The following is a 12,851-nucleotide window of genomic DNA, read 5'->3' on the forward strand; positions in this document are numbered from 1 at the left end:
ACTAAACCTGTATCTCTCACCAAGCACTAAACTAAAATCTAAATGGATTAAAGATCTAAATATTAAAATAGAAATGCTGAACTGGCCGGAAGAGAGGTTACGTAGAACTCCTGAAGACGCTGGTTTAGGAAAAGATTTTACGAACAAAACCTAAGTTGCCAGTGAACTAGCACAAACAATCAACACATGGGATCTCTTCTTATTAAAAAGCTTTTGCACAGCAAAGAGAAACCACCAACAGTGTGAAGAGGCAACCCATAATGTGGGAAAAACTTTTCACCTGCTGTTCCTCAAAGGGCTACTATCTAGAATCTATAAAGAACTTAAAAAACTCAGACCTCCCAAATTAAAGACCCTATCCAAAAATGGGCATGTGAAATGAACAGACATTTCTCAAAGAAGTGGAAACAGCAAATAAGCATATGAAAAAATGTTCAACATCACTGGTCATTCGAGAGATGCAGATGAAAACAACACTGAGATTCTACCTCAACCCAGAAAGAATGGCTGTTATCATGAAATTAACCAATAATAAATGCTGGCAGGGCTGTGGGGAAAGAGGAACCCTGCTCCACAGCTGGTGGGAGTGTAGACTGTTGCAACCACTGTGGAAATCAGTATGGTGATACCTCAAAGAACTAGAATTAGAAGTCCCATTTGACCCAGCTATTCCCCTGCTGGCTATCTTCCCCAAAGAATTAAAAGATTCATACCATAATGATATATGCACGTGCACCCATGTTCACAGCAGCACAATTCACGATAGCTGAAACTTGGACACAACTTAATTGCTCATCAACTGGAGACTGGATAAAGAAAATGTGGGGTTTTTTTATAAAATGGAGTATTACTCAGCCATAAATAATGAGAAACTAGAGACATTTACAGCTAAATGGATGCACATTGAGTCAGTAATCTTAAGTAAAATAAATAGCACACACATGTGTAAATACCGAATAGATTCTCTAGTGTGAGAAACTGAAAGTGTCAATAAGGACTAAAAGGTATAGTAGATAATGTGAAATAGGAAGAAAAGGGGCAAAGGGGAAGGGGAAGTGGGAGGGGTAGGGGAAAAGAAAGAAGGGAATGGAATTAATATGATAAAAAGAAAAAATGGAAACAAAGTCTTCGTAGATAGGGAGGGCTGGAGGGGTTGAAGGGAGGGCAGGGGAATGGCGGGGGGGGGGAATAAGAACCAAGATGGATTATGTAAAGGTGCAAATTTCCAATGATGAATGTCATTATATTGTATGCCTTAAATGTGCAAATAAAATTAATTTTTTAAAAAATTTATAGTCAGTCTTACTTTAGAACATTCCATTTACTGACTGCTAGTGTGAACTGGCTGACATCTGCCAAGCTAAACTAATAATAAACCAAGCAGTAAATAATCTCTTAGCACTCAAAAAAAAACAAACTGTAAGTCATATTAAATAGAATAAATCTGTAATGTCCTGGAATATTAAACATATGTATTCTGAAAGACTATATTTTCTTATGGCATACTTCTTTAAAAAGAAGAAAGCAATTAAAACAGCACAGGCTCATTTAGTAAAGAACAACCCCAAGATCTGAAGGTATCTGGTTACATTCTACATATATAATTGGAAGACCTGAAATTACATAGTATCCTAAAGTATCCAGCAAAAAAGCAAAAGCAAAGTCAAACCCAGGAGAAGCCAAAAGCAGCTGAGTCACAGAGGAATTTCTTTAAATTAGGACAGTGCTGGTAGCAACGTCACATCTCCCAATATTGCCACTCTGCCCTATTCTCCCTTAAGGGCCGTCTTGCCTTGCTGAGGTCCAGGATATCTTCAAAGTCCTCAAAGAAGCTATTTCTCCATGAAACACTATACATCTCAACTATCTTTAAAAGAATATACCATCAAAATATCGCTCCAGTCCTCATCCAACTCCCAAATGCATTGCACTCTCGAGAAAAAGGTACTGAATTTTTATACAAACCATCAAGAGGTAACAGACTCAAGAGAGGAAAAAGCACAGCCTTTAGGGATTTATCAAAATAACCACTGAGAACCCTGCCTTCTAAAGAACAAAGTTCCGTTTTTATTGACTTGACAAGTTAGAAATACAAACCACAAAGACACAGAGATGTATCCTCACTACCATGAGCTCCAACAGAAATTACCTAAGGGCATTGTTAAAGGCAGGAACAAATTCATTTCTGCCTATCCTCTTATTCAAAGAATGTAAATAATATACAAGTAATCCCTAAATTCCAGATCATTTGGATAAATGATCCACAAGTCAAACTCCCAAACAGGCAAGTATTAAGTAGGTTCCATAAATCACTTGTTTCCATCAGGCTTATAGCCGAAAAGAAAGTAAAACCTACAGGAGGTGCACAGGTAAGGCCACCTGCCTAACTTGCCTTCTTCCTAACACTCCTTTATACGTAATTTCAGAATCAAGCCATCACATAAAGCTGAATATAATATGCGCACCTCCATAAACAGGCCAGATGTCTAATTTTCTACTAAATATAGTTAAGTCCTCAAGGTGGTTTATAAAAAGGGATAAAGGAAATAGGGCTTTGGGTAGTTCAAAAATACCTAGATCTTAAAGGCAACATGATAAGTTATATTCTATGCTGCTTTTGTTTAAGAAAGAAGGTAGGAGGAAGAGAGGGAGGGGAACAGAGGGGAGGGGAGGGAGAAAACCCTGTAAGATATAAACAACAAAAACACACTAATTGGTAACTGACTCCCTAAAAAGAAACCTACCTCTGAATCAAAGACTAAGTGCATAATAGGTGTCATCCTTTGAACATTGGGTACTTTTTTCTCTCCTGTCTGAAAACTGAAGACAGGAAGGATACAGCTCTACCTACCTGCGGTTACTGAAGAGTTACTGAAAATACATTTCCTGTGCAAAATAAAACCCAGAATTTAAGAGTAACATGAAAGATTTCTTTTCACAAGATTCTGTGAAGAAAATTCATGAAACAGGCTACCTGATGTATGGCTCACGGTAATGCAAGAGCTGTCATTACAAACAATACCTGTACACATCAACAGGCTAAGTGTGCAAGGGGCATGCAATCCTTGGATATACGAGGCGAGGGTCTGCAAAGAATTCTCGCTTGCACTCAGAGAGGGTTTGAGACCAAGGAACTGAAGCTTTCCCACAAGAAAGGAAGGGAACAACAAGTAAACCAGGCTTACCCTTGGCTGCCAGTTCTCATACTGCTTCTGTAAATTTGCACCGATGGTTTCCAGGGCTTTCTGAGGACCCATTGACAGAGGATCTGCAGAGGAATTGAAAAGGAAAAAGCTCTTTACACATGCACTTCCTCCACTGCCAAAGCTCTCTTTCCAGGAGCTTTCTCTTCCACACTCATTTCAAAGTCACCAATGTAACTTAACTGTGTTTAACCACTTATGGACCTGCTAATAACCACAAAACTATTTTATTAAAACTGCTGCCACCAGGATTGCTTTCCTTCTGACTGTGTTTGTTTGTATTTCAGCACCTGCCACTTTCCTGAACCCGTATTTCTGCTCCTGTGCCATGTTCAGGCTCTGTGGAGAAAGCTTAGCTGTGCTTCTGTCAGGACAGAGATGCTGGCACAAGGGACCACCATGAGGATCACACTGAACCCTCATTCCAACTGTAGCTCTCCTGGATGCAAGGGCAGGAAAGAGAAAGGAAGGGACCAAGGAATGACACATTTTAATAATTTTGCTCTATTCTCTAAATCCTCCCACACAAAAAATCAGTTTTATAAATATACACGTATGTCCTTGGTTTGCAACTTCTAGAGTGGCTTCTAGTGTCAATAGCTCTAATCCAAAGGTTCTCAAACTTGTTTGGTCTTAGGCCTTCCTTCCACTCTTTAAAATGACTGAGGAACCCAACAAGCTTTTATTTATGTGATGGTATCTATTGGTATGTGCTATATTAGAAATTAAGATGAGAAAAACTTTTACTGTATTTATTCATTCATCAAAAGTAATAAACCCCCTATATTTTAACATGAATATAATGAAAAATAACTATGGTTTCCCAAATTTAGTAAGAACAGTAACATTGCTGACATTTTTGCAAATTTCTTTAGTTTCAGGTTTAAGAGGGCTGAGGATTTAGCTCAGTGGTTTCGCCACCTGCTGTGCAAGTGCAAGGACCTGAGTTCGGTACCCCAAAAAAACAAGGTTTAAGAGATGCCCCGACCTTCCTATATGCTTCTGTATTCATCTGTTGCAATGTGAGATTTCAGTTAAGCCCTGAGAGGAAGATCTCCTCTCACACAAATATTTATCAATAGAGAGGTATTTAAATGGAGATATAGCTAGTCAGGGCATTTCCTTTGATACAATATCAAAACTTGTCAGACAGTAACCCCTTTAAGATTACTTGCAATGTAGTACCTGAAGCCATGTCAGTGAATGGGTTCTAGTCCTAAGGATCCTTAAGTGGCTATCTCACCTACAGATGACTTTGTAACGATGGGCATTGGCCACCTGAAATCATTGGTTCAAAGAGCTATGCTGACCTTCTCTATATTTAAAAAAAAAATACTCAATAGGGCTGGGGATTTAACTCAGTGACACCGTGCCTGCCTCGCAGGTGCAAGGTCCTCAGTTCGATCCCCAGTACCAAAAAAGAAAGAAAAAAACCCCACTCAAAACATCACCATGATCTCATCAGAAAAGTCTTCTGAATTCTAATTTTTCATTTGAAATCTCAAATTTTACCACTGGTAACATGACAGGATCATTTTGTTTCTTTTCCTGTCAAATACCCAAGTCTGTGTCATTCCTTCACGTGAAAAGATGTGTGGTGAAAACACCATGAGCCCAGCTCACAGCTGCACCAGCTGCTGAGCTGCTGCCTTCCACCCACCAGCCCTGCTACCAGCCAGCAGGCGCACTGCGGAAGCACTGTCTCCCACCGCCACTGCCCAACAGCCACCCCTACTGCAGGAGCACTGGGCCCCCAATCACTGCGCCTGTTGCAGAGGTGCTGTTCACCAGTCCCTCCGGCCAGCAGCTCCACCACGAAGCAACAGCACTTCCAGCAACATCCCATTTCATCACACAAAAATTTTTCAAAATGCGTTCAGTGGTTGAAATTTAATGAAATTAATACACTCTTCTGTTCTGTCAAGGACAATCTTTTACAAATCAGATTTTTTTTAAACTACAAACAACCAGCAGCACAGAGTTCAGAGTCACTGCTTTGATCTGTGCTAAGGCTCCAGAAGAAGTTATTTTTACCTACACTGCTTTTCCACCATTAGCAAAGGTGTCAACATGGGGAAAGGGGCAAATAACATCTTGATGGTATTATAAAAATAGTTCAAACTCAGGGACTCCCTGGGCCCCACATACCACAATGTGAGAATGGCTGCAAGCATTACTTTCGATAGAGACTCCATTTTCAAATCAGAAAGCATGGAAGAAGTTAGACTGCTGGATGGGAGGGGACCCCCCGCCCTGCAAACGTGTTCTTCACCAATGCAGTCGATTCCAGAGGGTTTGTGCTAAGTGTTAACTACCCCACCCTGTCATACATTCAACCTCTCCCCACAAGTGGGGCCTTTCCACAGGCTTCCAAGCTCAGTTAAGCATACATGCTTAGCTTAGGAGGTCAGAGAATAGGACCAAGGCTTTGAACCAAAAAGCCACTGTAAAGCAGTAACCCCTTCTAAATTCATTGGCTGGCATCTCTGACCTTTTCCTCCCTTTCCCTAAACATCTATGCTTAGATTGCTATTTCTTACATAGCATTTTTCTTTCTTCCAGTCTTAGCCCTATGCCCCCTTGCCTTATTCTCCCAACACAGCTACATCACATATGTATCAAATTAATATTTTGTGTTTTACAATATATCCATGGAAATATTCAATGCTGAGCCAATGAATGTATCAAAACTATACCTTTTCATAGTGTTTGTTTCTGAAGCTTCCCTGTATTGTTTTTTAGTCTCCTTATTTTCCATGAATCTAACAGAATTCTGCCTCAACTCATCCAAAGGATCCCCCGCAAGTATAACTTTCCCCACTCTCTTGGCCACCCACTGGAAACCCCACCTTGGAAGGAGAATGGAAGGTTCCACTTTGTAGAAAGTTAATGGCTCCCAAGAAAAGAGACCTACAGGCAATGATAAAGGACTGACATTCTGTCATCTTGTCATCAGAGTCCCAGAATGATGAATGTAATGCAGAAAACTTCCCAAACTTGTCAAAAAAACAAAAACAGATGCAAGAAGCTCAGTGAACCACAAACAAGGCAAATCCAAAGAAATCCACCTCCAGACACATCATAATCACACTGCTAAAATTTAAAGACAAAGAAACCCCTCAGAGAAAAACCAGATCACAAACAAAGGATCTGGAGTTAGGAAAGCTCTGGGCTTCCTAACAGCACTGGAAGCCAGAGAAAATAGAGCAGTGCCTTCAAAAGCCCCCATGAAAATAATTTTAGCCTACTGCTCAACTTAGAGGAAATAAACAATAAAGGTCTTTTTTGACACACAAACATGCACAAAATCTGTATCTTGTACTCCTTTTCTTCAAAAACAAAAGAAAATAATAAAGGATCCAAAAAACAATAAAGGATCCAAGAAATAAGGAGAAGGAAAAGATGGGGAGGAAAATGTGAGAGCAGGGGAAGGAAGAAAAGAAAGCAAAACAGAGGGGAGGAGAGATCTGCATACGGGTCTAGAGACCAAGGAACCCAATGGGAGTAAGAAGGGCATATTTTTAAAAACAAAACAAAAATGTACCTTTGTGCAAAAATCCTCCCAACTACTTGAGAGTTGAGACAAAAGAAGTCCAAGTTTGAGGTCAGCCTGGGCAACAGAATGAGACCCTGACTCAAAATAAGAAATAAAAATAAAAAGGACTAGGGATGTAGCTCAGTGGTAGAGTGTTTGCCTTGCAGGCACAACTGCCCTGGATTCAATCCCTAGCACTGGAAAAAACAAAACAAAACAAAAAAACTAATATGTTATATGCATTGGAAAAATGGACAGATCTGTAACACATGTAAAAAATAAGTTCACTGCAGTTTCACGGAAAACTTAGCAAATAAAAATAGCAAATTTGTAACTTCAGAGGGGAAAGCACACACAGACAAGAAAACCACTGATCACAGGCACCAAGGGAGGCAGGAGCAGCTTTTTCTTAATACAGCTATTAGTACCATTTGATGTTCTAGCTATGTTCAAGCATTACTTTGATGAAAAATAAAAATCCTAGCATTAAGTAACAGGATCCTATAGCTGGGAGGAGCCTGCACCCTTGAGTATGTCAGAGCTGTCAAGGACGTTTCAAAACAGAGGATCCAGGCCCTCTCCTTTTGGGAATTCTAGTCATAGCTCCCAACGAGGCTGGTGCCCCACAAGCAGCTCTGTCTGAGGGGAACTTGATGAAAACCAGATTCTATCTAACACCTCTGGAAGGCTTGTGGTACAATGTGTTACAATCAACCACAATAAATTACATGTTAATCTTCATTTCTCTCTGTTCTTCAGGAACAAAGTTTTAAGGTCTCAAAATAAGTATAGCAATCCCACTAAGTCAGGAGTAAGCCAAATCACAAGACTAAGTATGGGACAGGGGTAGACAGGGATCTAAAAAGTAAAAATGAACACAAAGGAAACAGAAAACAGCTGTAACAAACAGAAACATTTGCACATTAGGCTGGGCCAGGTATCTGATGAATAGGCAGGCAGCACACAGAGATGGTTGGAAAGCACTAGTTCTTGTAGCTGCACTTAACTGTGCAGCCCCTTCCGTGTTCAGCACCTCATTGCAGTATTAGTGGTCAGAAGAGTGGATGCAGTTTCTCTGTAGAAAGACAGGTCAATCTAGACCTTACCTTAACCAGTGCTTGGCACCTCGTGCATGTGGCTTCAATGTTTTGCACTGCAGCAAGAAAGTTCCTACAGCTTGAACTTCACCCCCTGGGGAGTCCAGCTCTTCACCCACACCATCTTCCTCGGTGTTAGGCCAGAGTGGGCTGTGGGTCACCCTTTTCAGTGCACCTCACAGCACCCAACAGAGATGCTGAGGCCTCATTAGCAGAGGCGGCCTGACAGTGGGAACCTAGGAAGGAACTGATAAACTCAACAGTGAGTGAGTGTGTGAGTGAAACTAAATGAAGTGGGTGGGTGGAAAAGTAGATGGTAATTAGCATTTATATAAAACTTTTTCCTTTTCATAAATTTTCCTACCAGCAAGATTTTCGGCATAACTTTTCTGTATTTCACAACTTTACATCAAAAGGTTTGTGGTCTGGGTCTCCTAACACAAGAGAAGCTGAAGTCCGAACTCTCCAATAACTTGGCCCAAAGTGTAAGGGGGCACGGATGGCACTGGCATCTGACCAGCAGAAAGGGATGGAGTGTTCTCTATTTCTACTTCCTGCTGCCTAGACACACACACACACACACACACACACACACACACACACACACACACGCACCCCACTTCCCTGCACAGTACTCCATGGTGTCCCTGAGAGATGCCTACTGCTTGGGGCTCCCAAGCCTGGTCCTGAGCTTGAAGAGGACAGCCAGGGGCAGGACCACCTAGAGAGGACAGGCTAACCTCTGGCCATGGCAGGGCCTGCCAAGCATTCCCACTCAGATTAGGTGCAGGTAAGAACAGAAGCATAAGCTGCAGCTATCGTGGGGGTGGCTGGCCAAAGGCAGGTGACAAATCTGGGTTTCTGGGCTGCTAATATTGCTCTTGGTCTGGATTTTATGGATGAGATCAGTTTGAGAAATTTACCAAATTCTACACTTGGGTTAGGTGCACTCTTCTATATGTAGGTTATATATCAATAAAAATTTAAAATGAAAACATACAGAACTTACTGCTCAAAGAATCTTTGTACTTCTTTGTACCTCGTATCCAGTAGACAGTTAATAAACATTTGTTAATTGACTTATTAACTGAGTACTGCCTGCTGGATCAAGCATAAATTTCTCTGCATGGCTTTCAAGAACTCTACCACTAATTAGTGCTGTAACCCTGAATGACTAATTTTTGACTGAAAAAATACATAATGACAAAAGGGCTACTTTGAAATTAGGACTGGTTTTTAATGACCATGCTTCATTAATCATAGTATCATCTTTCTGTATTTTATAATGAGTATAAGGTATACAGAGTGAGGGGCCTGTCCCCTCACTCAACTTGAGGGCAAAGCCTGGAGCCATGTGGCTGCAAGAAGCCAGACAGAACTGCTCTGGTAGTGGCAGGACCTACAGCCTTCGAGTGTCTGGGGTCCTGGGGCGGGGGCTAAATTCTACAGGAGCAGTCTTTCACTATCTAGCTGCATCCTACGCACTAGGTCTCACTCCCCACATGTCTACAAAGTAAATTAAGTCCCTGTGTTACCTATGGCTGTTACACCAAAGCCAGGAGCTTGAGGGATTCACAACAGATTCGCAGGGATGGCTGGGGCACCCATTTTAAAAAACAGGCCTCACAGTTTCCACACAACTCACCTGGAAAGGAACAAGGGAGGAGACTCTAAGCAGTTATGCCACCCTCCCTCAGAAAGGGAAATAGAGATACTATTCTAAGACTCCAGTGCAACTGCACAGAGCAAACAGGTTTTGAATGGTGAGTCCCAAAGAGAAAAGGTTCCAACTGAGACAACTGTGGCCCATAGCTGTGCCAGGGCACAGGCAGCCAACAGCCACAGCTAATGGGGACCACTACCCCCAGCGCACAGGGGGCCCAACAGGGCATTAAGCTCAGTCCCTCCAGGGGTGAGTTTGGTCTCCTGTTCCAAGCTTTGCTCTCACCTCCCCATTGGCCCACTTGATACTCCACCAACAGCACTTTCTGAGCCCCAGGCCACTTGACCTTGACTTCCCACAGGCTTCTGGTCTACTCCACTGGTGCCAGTCTGATCTCCCCAGCTATACCCTAAGCACCTAGAAGGCAAAGAGCACCACTCACAGCTCTTCTGTATTCACTACCATGCTTATTAGCATGTGATCTCCACTGGAGCATCCGTTCACCAACCAGAGTGATCTCCTGACTGACCTGATGACTAGGTTCTTTGGAAGAATCAACAACAGAGTTTGTGTAAGTTTTCTGTAATCACCAGAGCTATACAAAAGGCAGCCATCATTATTAGCTGAATGTGGTAGCACACATCTGTAATCTCAGCGCTCTTGGAGTCTGAGGCAGGAGGATTGCAAGTTTACGCACAGTTGGGGGAAACTAAGTGACTCTTCTCAAAAGGAGAGAAGAAGAGGGTGCAATCTCCAGTACCACCACCACTACCCAAAAAAAGACAGTCATTATTTTAGCCCATCTGTACAGGGTCTCTTAATGCTCAAATGTGGATTACGGTGAAAAGAATGCTTTTCTCTCAGGAGTGAAAGAGAAAAAAGGGTTAGGGGTTATAGCTCAGTGGTAGAAGACTTGATTAGACTGCATAAGATCCAGGGATTTATCCTCAGCAGTGGAGAGAGGAGAGAGGAGGGGGAGGAGGGAGGGAGAGGGAGAAGGAGAGGGAGAGGGAGAGCGAGAGGGAGAGGGCCAGTCCAAATAATTCGTTGGAATAACAGGACCTCCACTCATCTTACAAACCTCTGACATTCTTATCTCTCCTGATACACAGCTATCACTAGCTAGCACATATCAAAAAAAAAAAATCTTAGCTAATTACACTTTCTCCTGTTCAGCATTCAGCTTTTTTATGTTCTTTCAAACACAGTTTCCCAACAAAAATGGGTATGTTTTGCTGTTCAGTGGGACTGTGTTTAGTATTACTGCTGTAGCATTTAATGTCAGGCCATAAAACAAAACAGCCTCTCCCCTGCTTTTCTGAAAAGAGACAAGAGTCATTTCCAGGAAGGAAAACATCAGCCTTAAACAGCCAGAGGAGTGAGGAGCAGGGGTAGGAGAGACTTTGACTGCTGGCTATGTCAAAGCCACAGGTGCAGGAGAGCTCAAGACACCCCTACCCCTGCTCTGTCCAACCAGCTTCTGAAGACATGGGCACCAACGGCTCACTCTGAAATTCACTGCCCACATCCAGCTGTCTGGGAAGTCACGGTGGGGAGGAGTCTCCATCTATCAGTGAAGCTGCATCCCCTTCCTGTGCAGCAGCGCTTCCCTTCCTGCTTCTCCCTTCACAGACACCAACACGTGCTTCCCAGGGGCCTCTGGAACAAAGACTCTCCACAACGTGTGCGTTAAGTGGTATGTGAACAGGAGCACAAAGACAGACTGAAGTGAGCTGAAGGTTCTAAGCTTCACCCACACCTCGACCCTGAGATCTGAGCAGTTTCAACCCAGCACAGGCCAGCTCAGCCTCCCTGCTCCACAAGGCAATAGCCGTGCTCACAGCTTCCAGTGGAACACAAAGGATGAGCTCGGGTGGCTGCTACCTGTCACCATGAATGTTTAATTTATTAAATAAAACAGGGTCCATCCTGCATTCAACCATCAGACTTCTGCTTGAGAACCAACTTTGAGCAGGGTCCCACAAGGCCAGCACACTTCAAAACAGGGCTGATTGGGGTATGTTTGCTATGCTTCTCTGTAGCTGGCCACACAGGCCACTCAGTAGGAGAGATAAGACTCAGAAATCGTGGTGTTGTTGTGTTGTGGAGGGGGAGAAACACTAAGGTTGGTCTGAATGGATCCTTCAAAATTCATATTGGAACTTAGACTCTAATGAGACAGTAAAGACATAGGGCCCACGGGAAATGATTACATCATTAAGGGCAGGCCCCGCAGGAATGGGATCAGTGAGCTTATAAAAGGGTAAGGTGGGGCTTTTTTCTCCTGTCCCCTCCGCCATGTGAGGATAGTGTTCAAGACTCCATCTTGGAAGCAGAAATCAGGCCCTCAGCAGGCCCCAGCCTTGCCCTGATCTGCACAGAGCATGAGGGAGGTGCTTTCATTAGCGCCAATCTCCAGATGAGGAACCAAGCATGAGACAGTTGAGCAAGTGCAGCACAGCTGGAATGAACACAGCTGCAGGCCCAGAAGTGCAAAAGCTGCTGATTTCTGGCGACGAAGTACAAAATGCTAAGGCCAAATATAAAATAACAGACTACTGCCTTCTAAACTGCAACACCTTTGCAAGTTACCTGATCCCACCAACGCTGTAAGGGAGGCGTCCTCATGCCTCTCCCCACCCACCTGCTCTGATTTTGAGAAAGGCATAAGGAGCCCACCACCTACGCCAGGTCCCATCGCCTGTCACTAGGAGCCCCTCTCCTCGCCTCCCCAGCCAGGCACCTCACGACCTGCACAGCCTCACCATCCTTTCTCTTTGGGCCACTGCAATTTACCTGCTGCTCCTCACCCGCTTTCAGCCTGACAGAGTGGATGGACCAGGAGCCCCTCCGGGACTGCCCCTGTCCCCTCACCCTCCTCAGCATTTTCTCTGTAACCCCAGCGTCCTAACTGTTCCCCTGCCTCTGGTCACTGTTCCCACCACGCAGGTGGCCTTGCCAAGTCTCCGGCCAGCTTTTTTATAGATGCAGAAAAAGCACATGTCCTTCTCAACTCAAAACACTTTGGAATTATTACAAAGTGGATTATATTCCTAAATTGTACAAAAAAAATGTAGACCACAATATTCATTTGCTTAGTCTATTATTTTCATTTTCATTAATGTTGTATAAATCGTGACCAAAGATGCTGGGGGGGGGGGCCGCAGGTGAAAGAACCCTGGAGAATCTAATAAAAACCAAGGCTGGGGCAGGGATTTAGCTCAGTGGTGCCTCCGCCTGCCTCCCAAGCACAAGGTCCTGAGTTCGATCCCTGGTACCAAAAAAAAAAAAAAGTGTAACTCTATCCTCAGACACCCCCACCCACACATCCTAGCAGGGCCACACAACTTTAG

At 43.3% G+C, this 12,851-nt stretch overlaps 1 protein-coding gene across 5 annotated transcripts in view; it reads right to left on the reverse strand.

Annotated features, from left to right (window-relative positions):
• The window catches only part of Rptor (regulatory associated protein of MTOR complex 1), a 371,772-nt gene that overhangs the window by 283,466 nt on the left and 75,455 nt on the right, over positions 1 to 12,851 (reverse strand). For all 5 annotated transcript variants that reach the window (XM_021241190.2, XM_013078167.3, XM_004860899.4 and 2 more), the window contains one exon: positions 3,186 to 3,268. In XM_021241190.2, the coding sequence (XP_021096849.2) occupies positions 3,186 to 3,268 (83 nt within the window). The remainder of the gene's footprint in view (positions 1 to 3,185; positions 3,269 to 12,851) is intronic.

The sequence above is a fragment of the Heterocephalus glaber genome, unplaced genomic scaffold, assembly GCF_053883595.1.
Source record: "Heterocephalus glaber isolate CG9 unplaced genomic scaffold, H.glaber_assembly_v1.0 deba00000937, whole genome shotgun sequence".
Lineage (NCBI taxonomy): Eukaryota > Metazoa > Chordata > Mammalia > Rodentia > Bathyergidae > Heterocephalus > Heterocephalus glaber.